Source organism: Lasiosphaeria miniovina, assembly GCF_030549165.1.
Source record: "Lasiosphaeria miniovina strain SMH2392-1A chromosome Unknown B0T26scaffold_2, whole genome shotgun sequence".
In the NCBI taxonomy this organism is placed as follows: Eukaryota; Fungi; Ascomycota; class Sordariomycetes; order Sordariales; family Lasiosphaeriaceae; genus Lasiosphaeria; species Lasiosphaeria miniovina.
In genome coordinates, this window is record NW_026848221.1 from 2,098,139 (window position 1) to 2,116,036 (window position 17,898).

General features: G+C 53.5%; 7 protein-coding genes across 7 annotated transcripts; 4 read left to right on the top strand and 3 right to left on the bottom strand.

Moving 5' to 3' along the window:
- Positions 1 to 206: 206 nt before the first annotated feature.
- B0T26DRAFT_694106 (emp24/gp25L/p24 family/GOLD-domain-containing protein) lies at positions 207 to 1,604 on the bottom strand. Its single transcript, XM_060441221.1, has 4 exons — positions 1,287 to 1,604; positions 1,025 to 1,213; positions 695 to 961; positions 207 to 638 (listed from the first exon to the last, which is right to left on the bottom strand). The coding sequence occupies exons 1-4, from the start codon at positions 1,437 to 1,439 to the stop codon at positions 615 to 617; spliced, it is 633 nt and encodes a 210-aa protein (XP_060300188.1). The 5' UTR covers positions 1,440 to 1,604; the 3' UTR covers positions 207 to 614.
- Positions 1,605 to 1,734: 130 nt separating this feature from the next.
- B0T26DRAFT_694109 (PhoD-like phosphatase-domain-containing protein) lies at positions 1,735 to 4,381 on the top strand. Its single transcript, XM_060441222.1, has 4 exons — positions 1,735 to 2,155; positions 2,214 to 2,225; positions 2,285 to 3,879; positions 3,945 to 4,381. The coding sequence occupies exons 1-4, from the start codon at positions 2,078 to 2,080 to the stop codon at positions 4,135 to 4,137; spliced, it is 1,878 nt and encodes a 625-aa protein (XP_060300189.1). The 5' UTR covers positions 1,735 to 2,077; the 3' UTR covers positions 4,138 to 4,381.
- Positions 4,382 to 4,427: 46 nt separating this feature from the next.
- Positions 4,428 to 6,967, top strand: B0T26DRAFT_694136 (Trimethyllysine dioxygenase). Its single transcript, XM_060441223.1, has 11 exons — positions 4,428 to 4,501; positions 4,562 to 4,687; positions 4,802 to 4,960; positions 5,038 to 5,055; positions 5,125 to 5,191; positions 5,288 to 5,348; positions 5,413 to 5,497; positions 5,575 to 5,680; positions 5,764 to 6,382; positions 6,468 to 6,539; positions 6,631 to 6,967. The coding sequence occupies exons 2-11, from the start codon at positions 4,617 to 4,619 to the stop codon at positions 6,708 to 6,710; spliced, it is 1,338 nt and encodes a 445-aa protein (XP_060300190.1). The 5' UTR covers positions 4,428 to 4,501; positions 4,562 to 4,616; the 3' UTR covers positions 6,711 to 6,967.
- Positions 6,968 to 8,122: 1,155 nt separating this feature from the next.
- B0T26DRAFT_738067 (uncharacterized protein) lies at positions 8,123 to 9,251 on the top strand (the record flags this gene model as incomplete). Its single annotated transcript, XM_060443539.1, has 3 exons — positions 8,123 to 8,367; positions 8,481 to 9,008; positions 9,137 to 9,251. The coding sequence occupies 3 exons, from the start codon at positions 8,123 to 8,125 to the stop codon at positions 9,249 to 9,251; spliced, it is 888 nt and encodes a 295-aa protein (XP_060300191.1).
- Positions 9,252 to 10,772: 1,521 nt separating this feature from the next.
- B0T26DRAFT_747678 (Metallo-dependent phosphatase-like protein) lies at positions 10,773 to 12,666 on the top strand (the record flags this gene model as incomplete). Its single annotated transcript, XM_060444874.1, has 3 exons — positions 10,773 to 10,944; positions 11,072 to 11,661; positions 11,746 to 12,666. 3 exons carry the CDS (start codon positions 10,773 to 10,775, stop codon positions 12,664 to 12,666), a joined length of 1,683 nt encoding a protein of 560 aa, XP_060300192.1.
- A 1,144-nt stretch (positions 12,667 to 13,810) lies between these two features.
- B0T26DRAFT_130661 (uncharacterized protein) lies at positions 13,811 to 15,942 on the bottom strand. Its single transcript, XM_060433355.1, has 5 exons — positions 15,459 to 15,942; positions 14,980 to 15,245; positions 14,597 to 14,794; positions 14,176 to 14,509; positions 13,811 to 14,110 (listed from the first exon to the last, which is right to left on the bottom strand). Exons 1-5 carry the CDS (start codon positions 15,653 to 15,655, stop codon positions 14,083 to 14,085), a joined length of 1,023 nt encoding a protein of 340 aa, XP_060300193.1. The 5' UTR covers positions 15,656 to 15,942; the 3' UTR covers positions 13,811 to 14,082.
- Positions 15,943 to 16,456: 514 nt separating this feature from the next.
- On the bottom strand, positions 16,457 to 17,403 carry B0T26DRAFT_672019 (60S ribosomal protein L28; the record flags this gene model as incomplete). The annotated part of the gene is made up of 8 exons (XM_060439404.1): positions 16,457 to 16,560; positions 16,625 to 16,737; positions 16,792 to 16,882; positions 17,029 to 17,056; positions 17,110 to 17,164; positions 17,224 to 17,240; positions 17,311 to 17,349; positions 17,401 to 17,403. 8 exons carry the CDS (start codon positions 17,401 to 17,403, stop codon positions 16,457 to 16,459), a joined length of 450 nt encoding a protein of 149 aa, XP_060300194.1.
- Between the last annotated feature and the right edge of the window lie 495 nt (positions 17,404 to 17,898).

A 17,898-nucleotide genomic window follows, 5' to 3' on the forward strand; every position in this document is an offset into this window, starting at 1 on the left:
TGAGGTGAAGTAAGTGGGGACCTTAACGCGGGTCGTCTTGAGAAAAGTTACAGCTGCTTTCGTAGTAACTCGTGGCTGGGCGCAGCTTCTGTAGCGCATGCTCAGTGCTTATCGGGCTTATCGGCACCTACACAGTCGCCCTTCAGTGCTGAAGTGGGTACGTAGGTACCTACCTAGTGCGTTAAAGTGAGGTGCGCTAAAGTAGCCTGCTTTCTGAGGTAAAGTTCAGGTTCAGAATTTGGATTTGCTCGTTTCGTCCCAGTTTTTACTCAATCTTCTTATTGGAATACTCAATATAAATTCAGTACTCGTGAATCGTACATTGGGCTCGAAACCTCGGCCGGTTTCTGTTTCGTGGAATATCTGAGCACAACATGGACGCTTAAACATAAACAAGGCACCTCCGCCTCTACTTCCTGCGGTACCTGGCGCAAAGCAGCACCACGATTTGGCATAATCATCATGTTTGAAACCCAAATAGGGACAACCCTATATACCAACCATCGCCGAAAACTAATAGGCTTTTGCTGTTAAGTGCTTCATGCAAGACCCGCCCCATGTGTGCAGTACGCCTGGTCAAAACCACCATCTTAACAGCACAACAAACAACATACTCATACATAGCCCTTCCTCGCGCCCTGAAGATGTGGTTGTCAGCGACGCTCGTAGACAAGCCGGACCGGGGAGCGCTTACCTGGAAGAAAAACCTGACGATAAAGACCTGCAGCGCACCCATGCATACGACCAATGCAATCTGTATCAAGCTGAAGTTAATGATCCTCTTCTCTGTGCTGCGTACAGTGCTGAAGTTTCGGTTCTCGCGCGTCCGGAAGTATTTTTGGTTTCGTGTGATGGTCGAAAGCTGCCCCGACACCTTGAAAAGGGATTCCTCGAGGGCCGACGTCTGTTCCGGCGAGGTGCCCTGCTTCGCGGGCAGGCTCACGCGTGCCTCGTTCTCGACCTAGGTGTGTTTGCGTGTCAGTGACGCATGGTACAACCACCGGAAGGGCAGGACATGGCTAACCGCAATCTCAAAGTCGACAAACTTGTCTGTATAGGTGCTCATCTCGTTGTTGAAGCAGAACTTGTATTCGCCGACCTCGTTCGCAGAGAAGACGAAGTCGCCCTGGCGCTCCTTTTGACCATCCATGATGTACTTGTTGTTAGGGCCTGTGACTTCATAGTCGATATCGAAGGAGCCGCCCGATTGGACCTGGAGCCCAGTGAATCGTAAGTCAGTCTGACGCCATGGCAAACCGCAGTCTGGGTCTTTTATGTGCGCCTACCGCAAAGTAGAAGGCGATCTTCTCGCCCTTGGCCTGTGTCACTGTGTAGAAGCAGGCCTTTTCGTTGGCGGTAAGCTTGTAGGTCAATGCAGTTGCTGATACCTGGGCCGCCAGGTAGGCCAAAAGGCAGCATGCTATTAGTGGCAGATGCATGGTGTGGGAGTTGTGGCGCCGACGTCGTCGAGGGATCGTGGGTTAGAGGTGGTCTTCAGGATAGCATATCTCAATCGCGAAACTGATCGCCTGCAGGATGCCAAAGCGCTGAGCTGGCCTGACTTTTAGGCGGAACAACCAAGTTCCAGGCCCGTGGGGGCTCTCCCGCAGGCTGCTCCTTGCCAGCCGGGGCCTGGCTTGGCAGCTGGGCACGGACTGGCTCGAGCTTCTTGTCGGATGTGGCCACCCCTGCTTTGTCCATGCCGTGACATCGCTCCAACTTTACCGATGAGCCTATGACGGGACTTGCATGACCTCAGCTCGATCTTTAGGCGGGCATCTTGCGGCGCCCAATCTTCAAATCTATCAAGCTGTCAAAGTAAATCACGCTGGAGTTTTCTCCATAAATAGATTATCCTATTTTCATCAAACAACTTTTGAGTCTCGAGAAACTGTGTGCCCTAGAGCCTCGATTCTCTCAGGTTCAGGTCGTTCCTTCCAACTGAGCCGCTTTCATTAGCAGACTGTGCCTCCCATGCTATTTTAGCACTTCATCTGCCCTGAACTGTGTCTTTGAACTTTCTCCTCCGATGCGTCATAGTTCTCTCTTGAGACAAATTTGAGACACCGAGGGGAGAATGGCGACGACACAGACGAAGGTCGCGATCGCGTCCTCCACCGCGTTGAGACTGTTCAGTTACTTCTTTCTACGATGGGTAAGTCCGCAATCTCATAATTCTTACAATCGAGTCACTACTAATACGCATATTCTAGATCCTCCTCCCAGTAAGCAGCCGGACCGAGACTCTCTGAGCTATGGTCGGAAAAGAACTGACAAAACGCAGTGGTTCGCCGCAACCGTTTTTACTTCCTTCGCCATTTTCGTGCCTTCTTTCATCTGGGGCTGCTTTAACGAGCCGAAAAAGGAGCTAGTTGACGAAGTAGACGTGTTTCTCACCGAAACCTCCGTGGAACAAGACGGCCCAGGGAATGGGAAGTTAGCTCACCCGAACGGCGTCGGCAACAAAGACGTCGTTGCGCAGAAAGTCGATATCGTAGAAGCCATATCAGTGCAAAACCGACCGCTGAATCGTCTGCGAACTCTACTGGCGGGAGCTCCAAACCCGCGTAGCTTGTTGCTCTCGGGTTCTACACTTCTCATCAATGCGCTGTGTGTTGGCCTTGTTGCTGATCGGATCTTCCGCGAACATGGCTACACTGGCGATGATCTCTCGTTTGTCAAGCTGGGATATGTTTCGGAGAACGAAGCAAAGCTGTTGGTGCGGGAACCCGACCAGTCAAAGATGCCTGTTACGTTGCAAATTCACCTCAAAGACCCTCACCCGCCTTTCGACAATCCGTTGTGGCAGGAAGCCGGCGGGGTCCGGTGGACGACAAATGAGACCGACTATACAGCTCTCCTCACAGTTCCCCTGCGACATTCGAAGCCACGGACTTATGAGTGGAGAACCTCGAATAACCACTCGGGCGAGTTCACAACTCCTCCTTCGGTCGGCGATGCTGCCGAGATTGGCAAGGGCCCCTTTACGTTCCTTTCGACCTCCTGCATCGTGAGCCGGTTGCCTTATAGCCCGTTCGACCATCCCCTTGCCATCCCGGGTTTAAGGCATCTGGTCAAAGTTCTCCCGTCTTTAAATGCCCAATTCATGCTCTTCCTCGGCGACTTCATTTACGTCGATGTGCCTCGCTGGTGGGGCAAGGAAGTCTCGGATTATCGCCAGAAATATCGACAGGTCTATGCCTCACCGGACTGGCAAGCCGTTGCGCAGAACCTCAGCTGGATTCATGTTTTGGACGACCACGAGATTGCGAACGATTGGGACGCCAATTCTACGGGCATCTATGCGAGCGCGGTCGACCCGTGGCATCTCTACCACGCTACACCAAACCCGCCACCAGCCAAAAAGGCAGGTGCCCTCAGTCCTCGGCTACGAGCAACGTACTTTAAGTTCACTCAGGGCCCGGCCAGCTTCTTTCTGCTCGACACGCGCTCGTACCGCTCCAGCAACAGTCTCCCTGCCACGGACCTCGAGAAGACCATGCTAGGTCCGGAGCAGTTGGAGGACTTCATCGACTTTCTCAACCGGCCCGAGCCAAAGGGGGTCAAATGGAAGATTGTAGCCTCCTCGGTCCCTTTCACTAAGAATTGGCATTTTAATACTAGGGATACGTGGGGCGGCTTTCTAACCGAAAGGAGGCGGATTCTCAAGGCCATGTGGGATGTCGGAAACAGAGGAATTGGAGTTGTAATTCTATCTGGAGACCGGCATGAGTTTGCAGCGACTAAATTCCCTCCCCCAGCGGACTCCAAATGGCCTGAAACCTCGGCTGTGTACGAGTTCTCGGCCAGCCCGCTGAGCCAGTTCTACTCTCCCGTCCCGTCATATCGCCAGACCGACAACGAGGATATCGCGATCAAGTTCGTGAAACCTCCGGTTCCTTTTTTCTCCAGATGTTCTGTCCTTTTACTAACAATTTCCGTAGGTACATTCACAAGGGGAACTCCAAGTTCGGAGCCATAACCATCGAAAACCTCAAGCAGGATAGCCAGAGCAGCCTTAAATATCGATTGTTTGTCGATGGTGTCGAGGTTTGGAACACGGTGGTTTTGTCTCCTCCGCCTATTTCGGAGGGCAAGTTTACCGGTTCATTCTGGGACAGACTGAAGCTCGCCTAAGAGGGCAGGGCTTGTATAATAGTACTTGAGCTTCGCATTAGGCAAGCTTTGGCAGGAAAACACCGAGATGGGGCGTTTGCCAGGTTGGACCTGGCCGGCAGGTGATTTGGGGGGTTAGGTAAATAGGGACAGCGGCGCCTTGAAGGTAGAGGATACAGGGGAAATACACTACGATGATTTGCTGTGTCGAACCCCTTTTATGAAGACACAATGGACCCTAACCCTAGTGAGCATCGATTAGCACCCCGCTCTATCCGTACTTAGCCGGACCGAGATTCATTCCTTTAGAGCAACCACCAGCAACACCTGACCCAAAAGTAGGCAAAGAGGGCAACTAAGACAGAGATACGGACGAGAAATAGCAGTGAGCGTAACAATTGCCAATTCTAATTTAATTCGTTTCACGCAGCCTGATTTGGTGCAGTGCGGACACCTACATAACAAAGCCGGCTTACACAACTTCCTCCACTACCAACACGATGCACTTTCTGCGTGCTGTCCGCTCTGCCGCCATTCCCAAGCGGCAGTTGCAGGCTCGGCTGTCTTTCAGGTCAGTCATCAACAACCTAGAAGGGTCAACTGTGCCAGCAAGTGACTTACACTGTTGAGCGTTTGGATCAAACAAGCATTGAAGCAGTAAAGTTCAACCTAACCATGAATACAGGCCGCTTCCATCTCGAGCTCACAGCTTGGCAGCACACCGTCATGCCATCGCCCCCTTTTCCTCACAGGGTCATCTGCAAAGGAAATTGGAGGTTGAAGCAAGCAATAAGGGGCTTGCGATACGTCCTCCCCAAGCTGCCGAGATCAAGCGTCAACACCTGTATGCCACTGCTGTTCCCTATCTCCCACATACTTGGAACAGGCATCTGACCCACCCTCTTCTGGGAACCTCTGTAGTCCTTACCTGTGGCTGCGGTGAGTTCTGTATCCCCCCGCATCTGGCCATGGCTGCGAGACGGATCTGGTTCTGAGTGTGGCCGCTAGGGACAACTGCCGCTGCACCCAGTGCGTGAACCAAGACACGATGCAGCGCAACTTCAACACCTTTGAAGTGAGTATGACACGGCTGTGCCATGTGGACAGTTCCCGTCTCCATGCCAACCAAACTCCATATTGCCGTGCGTTACCTGGCTCACGCCTCAGCTAGATCCCTCGCGATATCTGCGCCCAGAGCGTCGAGAGCACCAGCAACGCCGTCAGCGTGACATGTTGGTCGAGACCCAGCCGCCGCAAGTTTCGACGAGTATTACTGCTGATATCCCGCCGCCCTAGGGTCGGATGGCCACCAGAGCAGCTACGACTGGCAGTTCCTGCAGTTCTATCTGTCGTCGGACCATCGTGAGGACGAGGTCCGCCAGTAAATATTCCTCCCCTTTTTCTTTTTCTTGTACAAAACATCTGGTGGTTTCCCGTCTGACACGCTTTCTCGTGCAGGTCGCTGTCACTATGGGGTGCCGAAGCCGCAGATAGCCCTCCAACAGTCTCGTACGCCGAGGTCATGGCAGACGACCAGGGTGTCGCGAGGTTGACATCGAAAATTGTCCGTGTTCTCTCTTCCAGTCTCCCACACAACACCCCCCACGCCACATCCCACATTCCACCTAACAAAAAACCCCTATCTAGAAATCCCACGGCTTCGTCTTCGTCGACGGGACACCGCACGACGACCCGGACGCGACCAGGCAACTACTGGAGCGCATCGCTTTCGTCCGCATCACGCACTACGGCGGATTCTACGACTTCATCCCCGACCTCGCGCTGGCCGACACGGCGTACACGAACCTCGCTCTGGCGGCGCACACGGATACGACCTACTTCACGGACCCCGCCGGCCTACAGGCGTTCCACCTGCTATCGCACCATCCGGCGCCGGGCGATGATGCTAAGGCAGACGCTGCGGGGGGGAAGTCTCTGCTCGTCGACGGCTTCCACGCGGCACGCGTGCTCCAAGCCGAAGATGCGCGCGCGTACGAGATCCTGAGCACGGTGCGGCTGCCGTGGCACGCCAGCGGCAACGCGGGCATTGCCATCGCCCCCGACCGCCAGTACCCCGTGCTGGAGCTGAGCGCCGACACGTGCGAGCTGCACCGCGTCCGCTGGAACAACGACGACCGCGGCGTGGTCCCCTTCGGTGGTGGTTTCACGCCCGACGAGTGGTACGACGTCGCGCGCAAGTGGGACGCGATCCTGCGCAGGAAGGAGTGCGAGTGCTGGATCCAGCTGCAGCCCGGCAAGACGCTGAGTACGCTGTCCTTTGCTTTCCAGGAGCTGTGTGTGTCCTTGTATGTGTGTTTTGAGCTGGGTTTCTAACAGTTCTGTTCGGACAGTATTCGACAACTGGCGTGTCCTTCACGGCCGGAGCGCGTTCACGGGCATTCGGAGGATCTGTGGAGCGTACAGTAAGTGCCGCTCCTCTCTTGGTCCTTACATCCCCCGGTTTTTACAGATGGTATGGTTATAACCCGACCCGCCGCTGACATTGTGCATTAGTCAACAGGGATGACTTTGTCTCGCGATGGCGCAACACCAACTTCCCCCGGAGCAAAATCCTCGAGGCAGTTATTGGGTAAAATGGGTCAGGTGAACAGCAAGCACGAAAGCAAGTCTCGGCCCTGCCATTACCACACGTTTCCATGAAAATGTGAGAACGTCACTGTCGATAGCACTTTAGCATGATAGGAGTCGCTCAGCACGTGTTTACTTCATTTTCCGCCACTTTGATAAGCGAAGTCGTAAAATGTGTATCCACAATAGAGATAAATTATATGTTTCTACTCGTCACACATGTATAATAAACATACCAAGAAAGTAGCACAACGTCCCACAGCATACTTTTCTTTTCTTTTTTCTTTTTTCTTTTTGTGGGAACTACCAGTCAATTAGAGGATGCAGTCACACGTGATTGGCCAACAGGCTGCACAGCCCCAGTGGCTGACCAGCGCGCGGGCCGCTGTGCGGCACGTGCGTGAGGCGCACCCCTCACGTGACCTCCGGCATCGCCAATTCCAACGCGCATCCTGTCCCCGTAGTTCGTGACCCTTTTGAGATAGAGCAAGACCAGAATACAACCACCACAACCACCCCATTCGCATCGGTTACTGCAGTGACTATGGAACGAATGACCTTGTCATTCCAACACTTTTAATCTAGAAACTACCAGTGGCTCCCAAAAAAACGAGCAACTTACGGCCCACCAAAAATACGGGCGCAGAATGGAACTTTCCACTTATCCATTAACGTACATACAACATGTACAACGAAACCGCGGAGATGTAACACCACAGTCCGTCTATTATTCTATTGGCTCCACACACTGCAGCCAGACACGTTTCGACCCGGCGGTGGCTCCTTAAAGATCGGGAACAAAAAACCGACTTTGGGCATCAATGCCGAGAATAAGCGGCCCGACTGTCACGAAACCATACTATAGGTACCCACCTACTTTAATCGGCAAAGTAGAACCTAAACCTATCTAAGCATCACTCTGGTAGATATTACCTAGGTAAGGTAGATAGGTAGTGCAATGGCAAGAGGAGCCAAGGCTTATTTGGCTACGTCATATGCCTTTCTTGCTAGTTACCTACCTAGGTAGTTTCCATATTTCCGAATGGGCAGTATTGCTAGGAATAACAATTGAAAATGTCGTCCTATCGGGGCCAGCTTGTTGCCTCCCCGGAAGTAAGGTGCTGGTTGGAGATTGGGTTGCCGTACCTAAATGCCGTTCCACCACCGCACGGCGGGAATGGCACTAACACGCCCCTCTCTCTGGGGATACTGTTTGCCTTACTCCGGAACCGGCCTGCTATCTGCCTGCGGATGTTCCCCTGCTGTCTTCTCGGGCAGGCTACGTATATCTTCTTCGTTTTCTGCTTCTTCTACTGTCGGTGTGCCGTGTCGGCAACATCCACGGTCTCTGCCCACGACTAGACGCTTGAGCTATTCGACTCCGCTCGGCTCTCGTCCTCTCCTCTCCGCCGCCGCCATGGCTGAGAACATGATTGACGGCAAGTTTGCACACGGCAGCACGCGGCCACCGAGCGGCAACCAGGTCCTGCCTCTATTCTCTCTCAAGGGAAAGACGGCCATCGTGTCAGGGGCCGCCGCCGGCATCGGCCAGGCGATTGCACAGGGCTTTGCTGAAGCCGGCGCGAACGTTGCGATATGGTACAACAGCAACAAGAAGGCGATCGAGAGGGCGGTAGACATCTCGAGGACTTATAACGTTAAGTGCAAGTTGCATGCCCCACTTACTACAACTTCTCGCCCAGCCTGCCGCGAAAGACTCTCCTGAAACCCTAGCAGAATCGATGTGTTGACTCAGCAAGCACTACTGCTCCCAGAGCCACAGGCAAAGCATACCAGGTCAACGTGACGTCGTACGAGGCAGTGCAGGCTGCCGTTGACAATATCGTCGCGGAATTTGGCGGGCGGCTCGACATCTTCGTGGCCAATTCAGGGGTAACATGGGAGGACGGCCCGATGCTCGACGGCAAGGTCGAGCACTACCGACGTGTTGTCAATACTAACCTTGACGGCACCTACTATTGCGCGCGGGCGGCGGGGACGCACTGGTGGCGGCAGCGGAAGGAAGGGACAACGGTCGACGGCCAGGAGCTCGGGGCCAGCTACCGGGGCGGCAGCTTCATTGCGACGGCGAGCATGAGCGGCCACATTGCCAACATTCCGCAGCTCCAGGCGCCGTACAACGCCTCCAAGGCCGGCGTCATCCACCTTTGCAAGTCGCTCGCCGTCGAGTGGGTGGGCTTTGCTCGAGCCAACTCGGTCTCACCCGGCTACATCAACACCGAAATCTCGGCCTTTTGTTCGGCCGAGACCAAGCAGACCTGGCTGGACAAGATTCCAATGGGGTGAGTGAGAAAAGCGAGGCGTAGGAGGCGGGAGGTGGGAGGCGGGATGGGAGTGCGGCCAGACCAACAATTGGGCGTGATGGTTTCTTTTCCTTTCGATGCTAACCATGTGTGTTGGGGGTGAACAGGCGCGAAGGTGAACCTAACGAGCTCAAAGGCGCATACCTATACCTCGCCTCAGACGCGTCGTCTTACACCACGGGCATCGACCTTCTCGTCGATGGTGGCTACTGTGCCCCGTGATGTCAGACAGTTGGAGCGAAAACATTGGAAGAGAAAAAAAACAAGAGATTAGAGAGCCAAGGAGGATTGGGTATGAATGGGGCGGAGGGGGCAAAGCCGTTTGGTGGTTGTCGTTGGCTTGGCTTCAGAACGAAACCAACTCTCCGAACGAAACCCCGAGCGGCAGGAAAATCCAGCGGCGGTGAATTGGCGGTTGTTGATGTCAATTATCTTGGATACCTCGTTAGGCGGCGGCGTTGATGTGGTATTGTGTAAGCCTCAGGTGGTTTTGATGAAGTAACGGACGAAAGAATAGACGAAAACTCCAGTGGCTTGACAGGAGCCGATTGCGTGCAACGTTAAATGTGAGGGGCAATGCGGGATGGGCAAGGGTAAGAATAGCGATGGGGAAGGCAGACTCAAGGGCAGATTCCATTACAGCTGTCCACACCTGTCGGCGTGATGCTGTATGTACAACCCAATCCCTAATTATTTGTTGGCGTGGTACTTACGAAGGGAAAGAAAATAACAAATGAACCGGCCAGGAAGGGTCTTTGATAGGCATTTCTAGAAAACGAATAGATCTCTAGGATTCAAAAATAGGGATTCAAATAGCTATTACCTCCCTTAGCCAAAAACCTTTACGGCGAGTCGTACGACGCGAAGGCTATTTGGATCTTGGAAAGTACCACGCTAACAAACATTCAGGGACTGGCAGTGCGCTGAGCAGTGCATTTGAACCCCCTCCATTGTGACTAAGGTAACTGTCAGGCTCTGGTGGATTTGCGACTGCCACTGTGAAGAAGAATCGGTTCTCTTTCTAGAAGAGAGAATATCGGTCTTGTGGCAGCATTCGGATCTTGCAAATCTGTGTTCTTGTTTGAATCAGTCGACCGAGAGCGGTGACTCGTTATCTGGAGCCTAGGCCCCTAAACGGCCGCCCAGATGCGAGGCGGCGGGGCAAAGAAGGCCTTGGAGTACAAGTGCTTGGTAGAGGGCAAGGGCCGCCTGGAAATGCAGCTCGAGGCAGATAGCCGCTCCTGATGCTCGAGTGCAAATACGAGTTGTCCTACGATCTCGCTACATCCTGGAGAAGAGAAGAAAGAATGATCTAACTTCTCTCAGCGTCGCAGTGACGGTATTTTTTACCCCTAGTGCACTGTGGCTCTACCAAAGGTACCTCTGGCACCACCAATAATTGGTGAAACCGTGAAGTACCCCTCATCCCGTCCCAGCTCCTCCTGAGCTCCCCAGACCCCAAATCCAGAAGGTTGCCTCTCCGACTCTCCGGCCGCCCAACTTGTTCAGCCCTACCTTCTTCCACTCCCGACTCTTCGCCATTTACTTCCCCCTCGCATAAGATATCCCTCCTAAGCTTGACGACCAGTGGCGGCGACGCTGCAAATTCCCTGAGAACCCTCGACAACCTGCACGCTGTCTAACTCGCGCGCCTGCTGAGCGACTTTGGCCGACCGCAGTTGACTGAATCTCTCAACCTTCCCCCCCCCCATCCTTGCCCCCTTGATCCCCAAGGCGCCCAGCATGGAACAAGATGGCGCTTCCGGCGCGCCCTCGTACGAAGACCGGCGCAACCAGCAGGTCGACAATGCGATCCGCGCTATACAACAGAAGAAGCCTCTTCCCGAAATTGACTTCACCATCCATGCCATGGAAGACGGCACCCAGGTCAGCACCTTAGAGCGTGTCTGCAAAGGTAATAAAAAAATAATGCCCCGCCACCACCCCCATCCCTCCAAGGCTACCCCGTCGTCCGGTCATACTATGCAGTAGCTTTGGATTTTGGCACATGTTGCTGACCTCGTCGTCACTGCCCGCCTCAGATGTGCAGGCACCTGCCATGTTTAAGCCCACCGACGAGCAATTCTTCGAGGACGAGACGCACCAGAAGCCCAATATCCAATTCCTCAAGCAGCACTTCTACCGCGAGGGTCGCCTGACCGACGACCAGGCGCTATGGATTATCAAGAAGGGTACCGAGATTCTACGCGCCGAGCCTAACCTGCTCGAGATGGATGCACCCATCACTGTCTGCGGTGACGTTCACGGCCAGTACTACGACCTGATGAAGCTCTTCGAGGTCGGCGGCGACCCGGCCGAGACGCGGTACCTCTTCCTGGGCGACTACGTGGATCGGGGATACTTTAGCATCGAGTGTGTGCTATACCTGTGGTGCTTGAAGATCCACTACCCCAAGACGCTCTGGCTGCTGCGCGGAAACCACGAGTGTCGCCACTTAACAGACTACTTCACTTTCAAGCTCGAGTGCAAGCACAAGTACTCCGAGGCCATCTACGAAGCCTGCATGGAGTCCTTCTGCTGTCTGCCGCTGGCGGCCGTTATGAACAAGCAGTTTCTCTGCATCCATGGCGGGCTGAGCCCGGAGCTGCATACGCTCGACGACTTGAGAAATGTTTGTTTGACTCACCCCCTCACTCCCTCACCGCTTCGGCACGTTCCCTCGTGTTTCTGCTGACACTGTTTGAACTGGGGAAAGATTGACCGCTTCCGCGAGCCCCCTACCCAAGGTCTTATGTGTGACATCTTGTGGGCCGACCCCCTCGAGGACTTTGGCCAGGAGAAAACGACCGACTACTTTCTGCACAACCACGTGCGGGGCTGTTCGTACTTCTTTTCGTACCCAGCCGCTTGCCACTTCTTGGAAAAGAACAACCTACTTTCCATTATCCGCGCCCATGAAGCCCAGGATGCCGGGTACCGCATGTACCGTAAGACTCGTACCACGGGCTTCCCCAGCGTCATGACAATCTTCTCGGCCCCCAACTACCTGGACGTCTATAACAACAAGGCGGCCGTGCTCAAGTACGAGAACAACGTCATGAACATCCGGCAGTTCAACTGCACCCCTCATCCGTACTGGCTGCCAAACTTTATGGATGTCTTTACGTGGTCGCTGCCCTTTGTTAGTGAGAAGATCACCGACATGTTAATCGCCATCCTGAGCACGTGCTCCGAGGAGGAGCTTAGGGAGGAATCATCCTCGACGTCGCCCGGCCCCATATCCCCGCCGCTACCCTCGGCCGAGCTGAACCAGAACCCTGAATCGATCGAATACAAGAGGCGCGCTATCAAGAACAAGATCCTGGCCATCGGGCGGCTGTCGCGCGTCTTCCAGGTGCTGCGAGAGGAGTCCGAGAGGGTCACGGAGCTCAAGACGGTCTCCGGAGGTCGCCTACCCGCTGGCACTCTCATGCTCGGCGCGGAGGGTATTAAGAATGCCATCAGCAGTTTCGAGGATGCCAGAAAGGTGGACATACAGAACGAGAGGTTGCCGCCAAGCCACGAGGAGGTGCAGAAGCAGGTGGACGAGGACCGCGCCCACGCTCTTGAGCGCGCCGTTAGAGAGGCCGACAACGATAAGAAGTTGCAGACCCTCTCTAGGAGGCTCAGCACGTGAGTACCGCCCCGCACCAATCCCGTCTCATCATGTGCCGTGGCATTGTTTTTCCTAACTAGTTGTCTTGGTAGTGATCGTAAACGGTAATCTATGTAGAGTACTGTTCTTGTTGTTGTATTTTGGTTGTGTGCCGGTTGTGGATACAAGTGAACACGGGGAAATAATGGGCTACATAAACCTATCTACTACCTAAAAGTTGCTTGGGATTTTTGTTGCCAGCAGAGAATGGAGCCAACCACATGGATACCACAGGTACGGGGCACGCGGTGTGAGGGGAAACAAAGGGGCTGAGAGAGGTGAGGAAGGAGGGAGAGACACAAATTCATGACTGGATGTGGTTGCAAGCCTGGACTTTTTTTTTCCTTCTTTGATTCTTTTTTTTAGTCTTTCTTCTTGTCTTCCCCTTGTTTGTCTGGCACCCCCTTGGAACTGGCGAGATAGCGAAGAAACTACAGCCGTCTAGACAGTCAGCCAGCCAGCCTGAAGCTCTCCCGTCATACAAACACGTCACTGTGTATGTTCCTGGATGCCCGTTGGGGCGGTCCAGGGCTTAGTGAGAGGGGTGGGAAAAGGGGGGGTGGCGAAAACAGGGAGAAGGAGAGAAAAAGGAAAAAGAAAAGAGAAAAAAGTAAAAGAGAGAAAGAAAGAGAAAGACAGAAAAAAGGGACAACACAAACTGATGGGAAATGCCGAGCTCTTTTTGATTATCATCTATTTTTTCTCCCTATAGTAATTTCTTTTTATATCTTTCCATTTTTTTTTTCCTTTTGACTGTTTTTGGTCCTTTCGTGTTGTTACGTTCTACGTGCATGTCTGTGGGATTCTTCTACCGGGAGTCTCTTGTGTGCGCGAAGTAATAGGTACATGTGCATATCTAGATGTATCTGCACGAGCAAGGGACTTAGGTATTGGTGTGGTATGTTGACCTAGTTTATTGGCTTTGTTTGTTTTGGCCCGAGTTCTGTGCTGTGTTTTGTACCTCGTTACATTTATTAAGAGCTGTAGATGGGGTTTGTCTTTATAGTACATTGTGACGTGTGTAAGCCAGATATATATGATGTAATGAGTTGGATGTTGTGGCTGTGCGAAATTATTGGATTGGGTACTATCTTCACCATGTATATGCCACCGAATATTACTTTAGGCTTCAGGTAGTATGATTAGTGAGAGAAGATGTGCTTATTACTATGCTGCGTGCCTCAGCCAATGCCAGGCCCGAGTTATTATTCCCACTATGCTCCCGCTACGCCTCCTTTTGCTGCTCAACGTCTTGTTTTCCCACGAAGAACAGCCGATTGAGACTACTCGAGCCACCTCCCTATTACCAGTTTCGCCTACGCAACCCCATATCCCCAATCACTCTCAAAACTAGTCGTCCGTGCAGAAGAAACTCGGCAGATAGAGTGTCCTCCTTGGTCAAAAGATTGCCAAGATATTGGGAGGGCTTTAATTAGACAATTAGCAATATATCGCGTGTAAGACCAGATATAAACAGTGGGGACAACGAACCTCGCAACTCCTCCCTCGACATTGCACGGCTCGCTCGCCACGAAGAAGCTCCACCGGTTCAGCCGCCTGCACTCCTCGGCCAGCTTCTCGAGGTGGAACAGCTCGCCGATCGGACAGCCCCAGCCGGACAGGAGGACCTCGTGCAGCGACCAGTCCTTCTGCGTCGGCCAGCACTCGAGGCTTGGTTGGTCCCCTGCCACGGCCGAGAAACTCTCCCAGATCCACCGCAGCATCTCCTCGCTCTGCTCGAGCCCCACGAAGCGGTGCTGCGAGAACTCGGCCTGCAGGGCCTTGATCTCGGCCTCGGTCTTGCTGGCGTGTGCGGCCATCCACCCTGTATGGTTCGTAAAGGAATTCTCTATCAGCATGTGTCTGCAATGCCGAACAAATGTTGCGCAATCTCAAGGTTTAATCCACTGACCTGACCGCACGAGTAGCACGTCCCCGAAACGGACCTCGGTGCCTTGCGCTGCGAGGCACGCCTTGAGGTCGGCCGCGGAGATGGGCGTCGTCGCGAAGGCGTCGGCGACGTTGATCTTCTCGTCGTAACCTTGCGCCAGCCGCCAGCTGTTGTAGTCGACGAGCACGCCGCGGCCGACGATGCCTTTCTCGGCCCAGGCTAGAAGATGGGTGCATGTTAGTACGTCCGTCGGCCAAAGTGTATAAGCCAGCCTCTTTTTTCTTCCCAACATGGAACAGTTGGAGTGTAACTGTCGAGCTGCGTTGCAAACCCGACCTTTTTCTCTTCCTTGATATGTTCTGACAGAAGAGGGAGATCAAGTGCCCAGCAGCTGCTCAACTCACCTTGGATGCCGTTGACTGTGCTCTTCTCGCCAGTCTCGACATCACAGGCGTGAATGTCGTCCATCGTGACGCCGTTATAGAATTTCCGCTCCTTCTGGTAGCCGAAGTGGCGGAGCCCATCCCACTGACTCGAGCACTGCGAGTTGAAGGTCCAGATGTCGTCGTTGACGGTCCGGGGCGGCTTGGCAAACATCTCCTGGTGGAACAGGCGCCGGTTGAAGAAGGACCCCTTTTCCTGGGCATTCAGGGGCCAGTTCATGGATACCCTACACATCGCGGGAATGCTGTTAGATGCCTAGTTCTCTCTTTTACTCCCCTTTCCACTTTTTGAATAGCTCAAAACTAGCAGTGACATTCTGCTGTAAGTGAGATATACGCTCCTCCACACGACGGCGACAGAAGAACGGGAATGTTGTATTCGTAGTGACTCATGATGAATGGCATAAGTGGTTGGTTCTATCGAGACACTGCCTACGCACCTTATACCCGTCCGTATCTCGCTTCGCGCAGCAGCGGCAACTCTTGCGTCAGTGAGCCGATTCAATGTCCCCAACTCATCGTTGTCTCCGTAAAGTCCCCAGGCAGCGAGCATCGGATCGCCCTTCCGCAGCGGAAGACGGTCAAAGTTCGGGATGCCATTTTCGTTTAACTCGAACTTGTCCCTTGTGTCGCTCATGTTAGCTGTAGTCTCGTCGAGTTTGTTTTGAGGATCGGGCCTCTAGCTCTCCAAACCCTCTCCTGTGAGGTGGTCACCACATTGGGAGCTCGTCGAGCGGGGAAGGCAGGAAAGGAGTCGCGGAGTCGTCAACCGGGACTGGCAACCCCGCTAAAGAAAAAGGTAGGAGGGATTGGACGACGTTGCAACTGATACACACATTTGCCGCCTGTCGTCTGAGCGTCATAATATCAGTGGAAGTTAGGGACCGGATGGTAGACAACCTATGTGCATGTGCAAAAGTTTCCCTCAGCAATATTTTCGACATTCAAACTTGGACACCAGCACATTCCCACGGCCGGGCATGGCCGGAGCTGTGTGACATACTTTTCCCCGTGGCTAATTTTAATGAGCTGGAATCGCATATAAAAACCGCCATGAATCAGGTCCTCCGGTTATGGTGATCTGGCACGCGGGCGGGTTGCTCAACTGCCAAACACGGAAGGTATATTGTACGGAAGAACAAGCTAATTGGGAGTCTGGATTCCCCCTGCCTCGGTAGACACGGTTGTGGCCTGCGATACTGACGACGCGGAACATTCCCGGAACCCAACGTGATGCAAAGAAAACTTCCATTCCCTAATGCTGCAGATGAGGTGCCTTTTTTCCACCTCAAGAACCATCCGGGACTCCGGAACCTAGCTCATAGTCATGGTCGACGTCTGGCCGATTCATATCTGTGGCCGTTGGGGTTGCTCTCCAGTGTACCCTCGCACCGTAATGTCAAATCGCCTGTCCTTACTTTACCATGCGCGTCCCAAATCAAGCCACCAGCTCAATAACACCACCGGCCTCGGTGATCTTGCGCTCCGCCTCCGAGCTCACGTACCGGGCGCGGACAACGATCGGGATCTCGGGAAGACGGCCTAATTATAGAGTATTAGTTAAACATGCGGGCTTATCGAAACTATCCAGCTGGGAAAATCATACCCTTTCCGAGCAACTTTGCGTAGCCGTGCGACAGAAGGTCGATAACAGGCGCCGAGTCGGACTTGGAGCCGCTGACGTACTTATCGCGGACCTCAAGGGGAACCAGAGACCAGCTGGTAAATGGTTAGTGACCCATTCAAAAATCCGATCTGGTATCTTTGACCTACATCTTCTCAATGTTGATTGTGGGCGCCCAGGCGTGGTTGCGAAGCAGATGGAAGTGCCTCATACCAACCTTTCCGAAGTAACCGGGATGGTCTGGCTATCGTGTCAGCGAAAATCCGGACGTGAAGTTGGGACTAGTCCATCGTGGATGCTTCAGTAGTCCAAGAAGCTCTATCCCGGTCTATTGAAGCACCCGCAGAACAATCTCGGGAACGTGGGTTCGCGTGTTGGTTACGTACACTTGTCGAGATTCGTTCGGTGGTGATGCTTTTATCGAGTTAGCAAGATCGCTCGAGCTAGGAAGAATGCTGTCGACGTACTTGACCACCGGCCATACCACGACCACCCGGATGCTTTCTGTGCTTGCCGACACGTCTGGAGAAACAGTTCGTCAATATTGCCTCGGTAGCATCGATCGGTTCGTCGTAACATACCCCTTACCAGCGGAAACCTGGAGAGAACGAGAGTCAGCGAATTTCATTTAAGGCACAGAGGGGGTCTTTTGCGACAGGGCGACGTACATGTCCGCGGTGCTTTCTTGTCTTCGAGAAACGGGTAGGCTACTTTTGTCAGCATTGGCCCAGCGTCATAAACAGATTACAATTCCATACCATGGTCGCGACTGGTGGGTGTCGTTGAGGTCGAGATTCGTCGACTGCTGATGCGTCCTCGAGACTGCTTTTTCGGGTTGGTCACTCCAGCCAAATTTAGGGCTGGGTTAATTTTTTGGTGGGCGTGAAAAGATGTAGTTCCGGTGTTTAGCCGGTTAACATCCTTGGCCCTTGGCTTGCTGCGCTGTGGGGCCCCGTGGAATCCACTGTGGTCTAACTATTTACAGCTCGGACCCACCTCACCTCTCATTCACTTCAAGGGCTGAGATCGAACGACTCAGGCCTTAAACATATTGGACACGCATAGAAAAAGCACATGGCGACCATCGATTCAAGAGAGGCCCTTCAGCCAAGAGTCCCCGAACGATATTAAACCAGCGCTGTCCCAGTCCACGATATTGCGACCTCCCTATTTCAAGACTCCGGGGCTGCGCTACTGTCGGAGACTGAATGCTTTTAACTGGCACGACAGTTACAGATGGCGCAAAATTACAGCAT

Bases quoted from the DNA above. Each gene is read 5' to 3' on its own strand.
- B0T26DRAFT_694106 (XM_060441221.1), bottom strand. From the start codon at position 1,439: ATGCATCTGCCACTAATAGCATGCTGCCTTTTGGCCTACCTGGCGGCC. The intron at 1,214-1,286 runs GTAGGCGCACAT...ACTGGGCTCCAG, and splicing joins AGATCGCCTTCTACTTTGCG to GTCCAATCGGGCGGCTCCTT. The intron at 962-1,024 runs GTTAGCCATGTC...AAACACACCTAG, and splicing joins TTGTCGACTTTGAGATTGCG to GTCGAGAACGAGGCACGCGT.
- B0T26DRAFT_694109 (XM_060441222.1), top strand. From the start codon at position 2,078: ATGGCGACGACACAGACGAAGGTCGCGATCGCGTCCTCCACCGCGTTG. The intron at 3,880-3,944 runs GTTCGTGAAACC...CAATTTCCGTAG, and splicing joins AACGAGGATATCGCGATCAA to GTACATTCACAAGGGGAACT.
- B0T26DRAFT_694136 (XM_060441223.1), top strand. From the start codon at position 4,617: ATGCACTTTCTGCGTGCTGTCCGCTCTGCCGCCATTCCCAAGCGGCAG. The intron at 5,192-5,287 runs GTGAGTATGACA...CGCCTCAGCTAG, and splicing joins GCAACTTCAACACCTTTGAA to ATCCCTCGCGATATCTGCGC. The intron at 5,349-5,412 runs GTTGGTCGAGAC...CCGCCGCCCTAG, and splicing joins CAACGCCGTCAGCGTGACAT to GGTCGGATGGCCACCAGAGC.
- B0T26DRAFT_130661 (XM_060433355.1), bottom strand. From the start codon at position 15,655: ATGAGCGACACAAGGGACAAGTTCGAGTTAAACGAAAATGGCATCCCG. The intron at 15,246-15,458 runs GTGCGTAGGCAG...CGCGATGTGTAG, and splicing joins GAGATACGGACGGGTATAAG to GGTATCCATGAACTGGCCCC. The intron at 14,795-14,979 runs GTGAGTTGAGCA...CCCATCTTCTAG, and splicing joins CACAGTCAACGGCATCCAAG to CCTGGGCCGAGAAAGGCATC.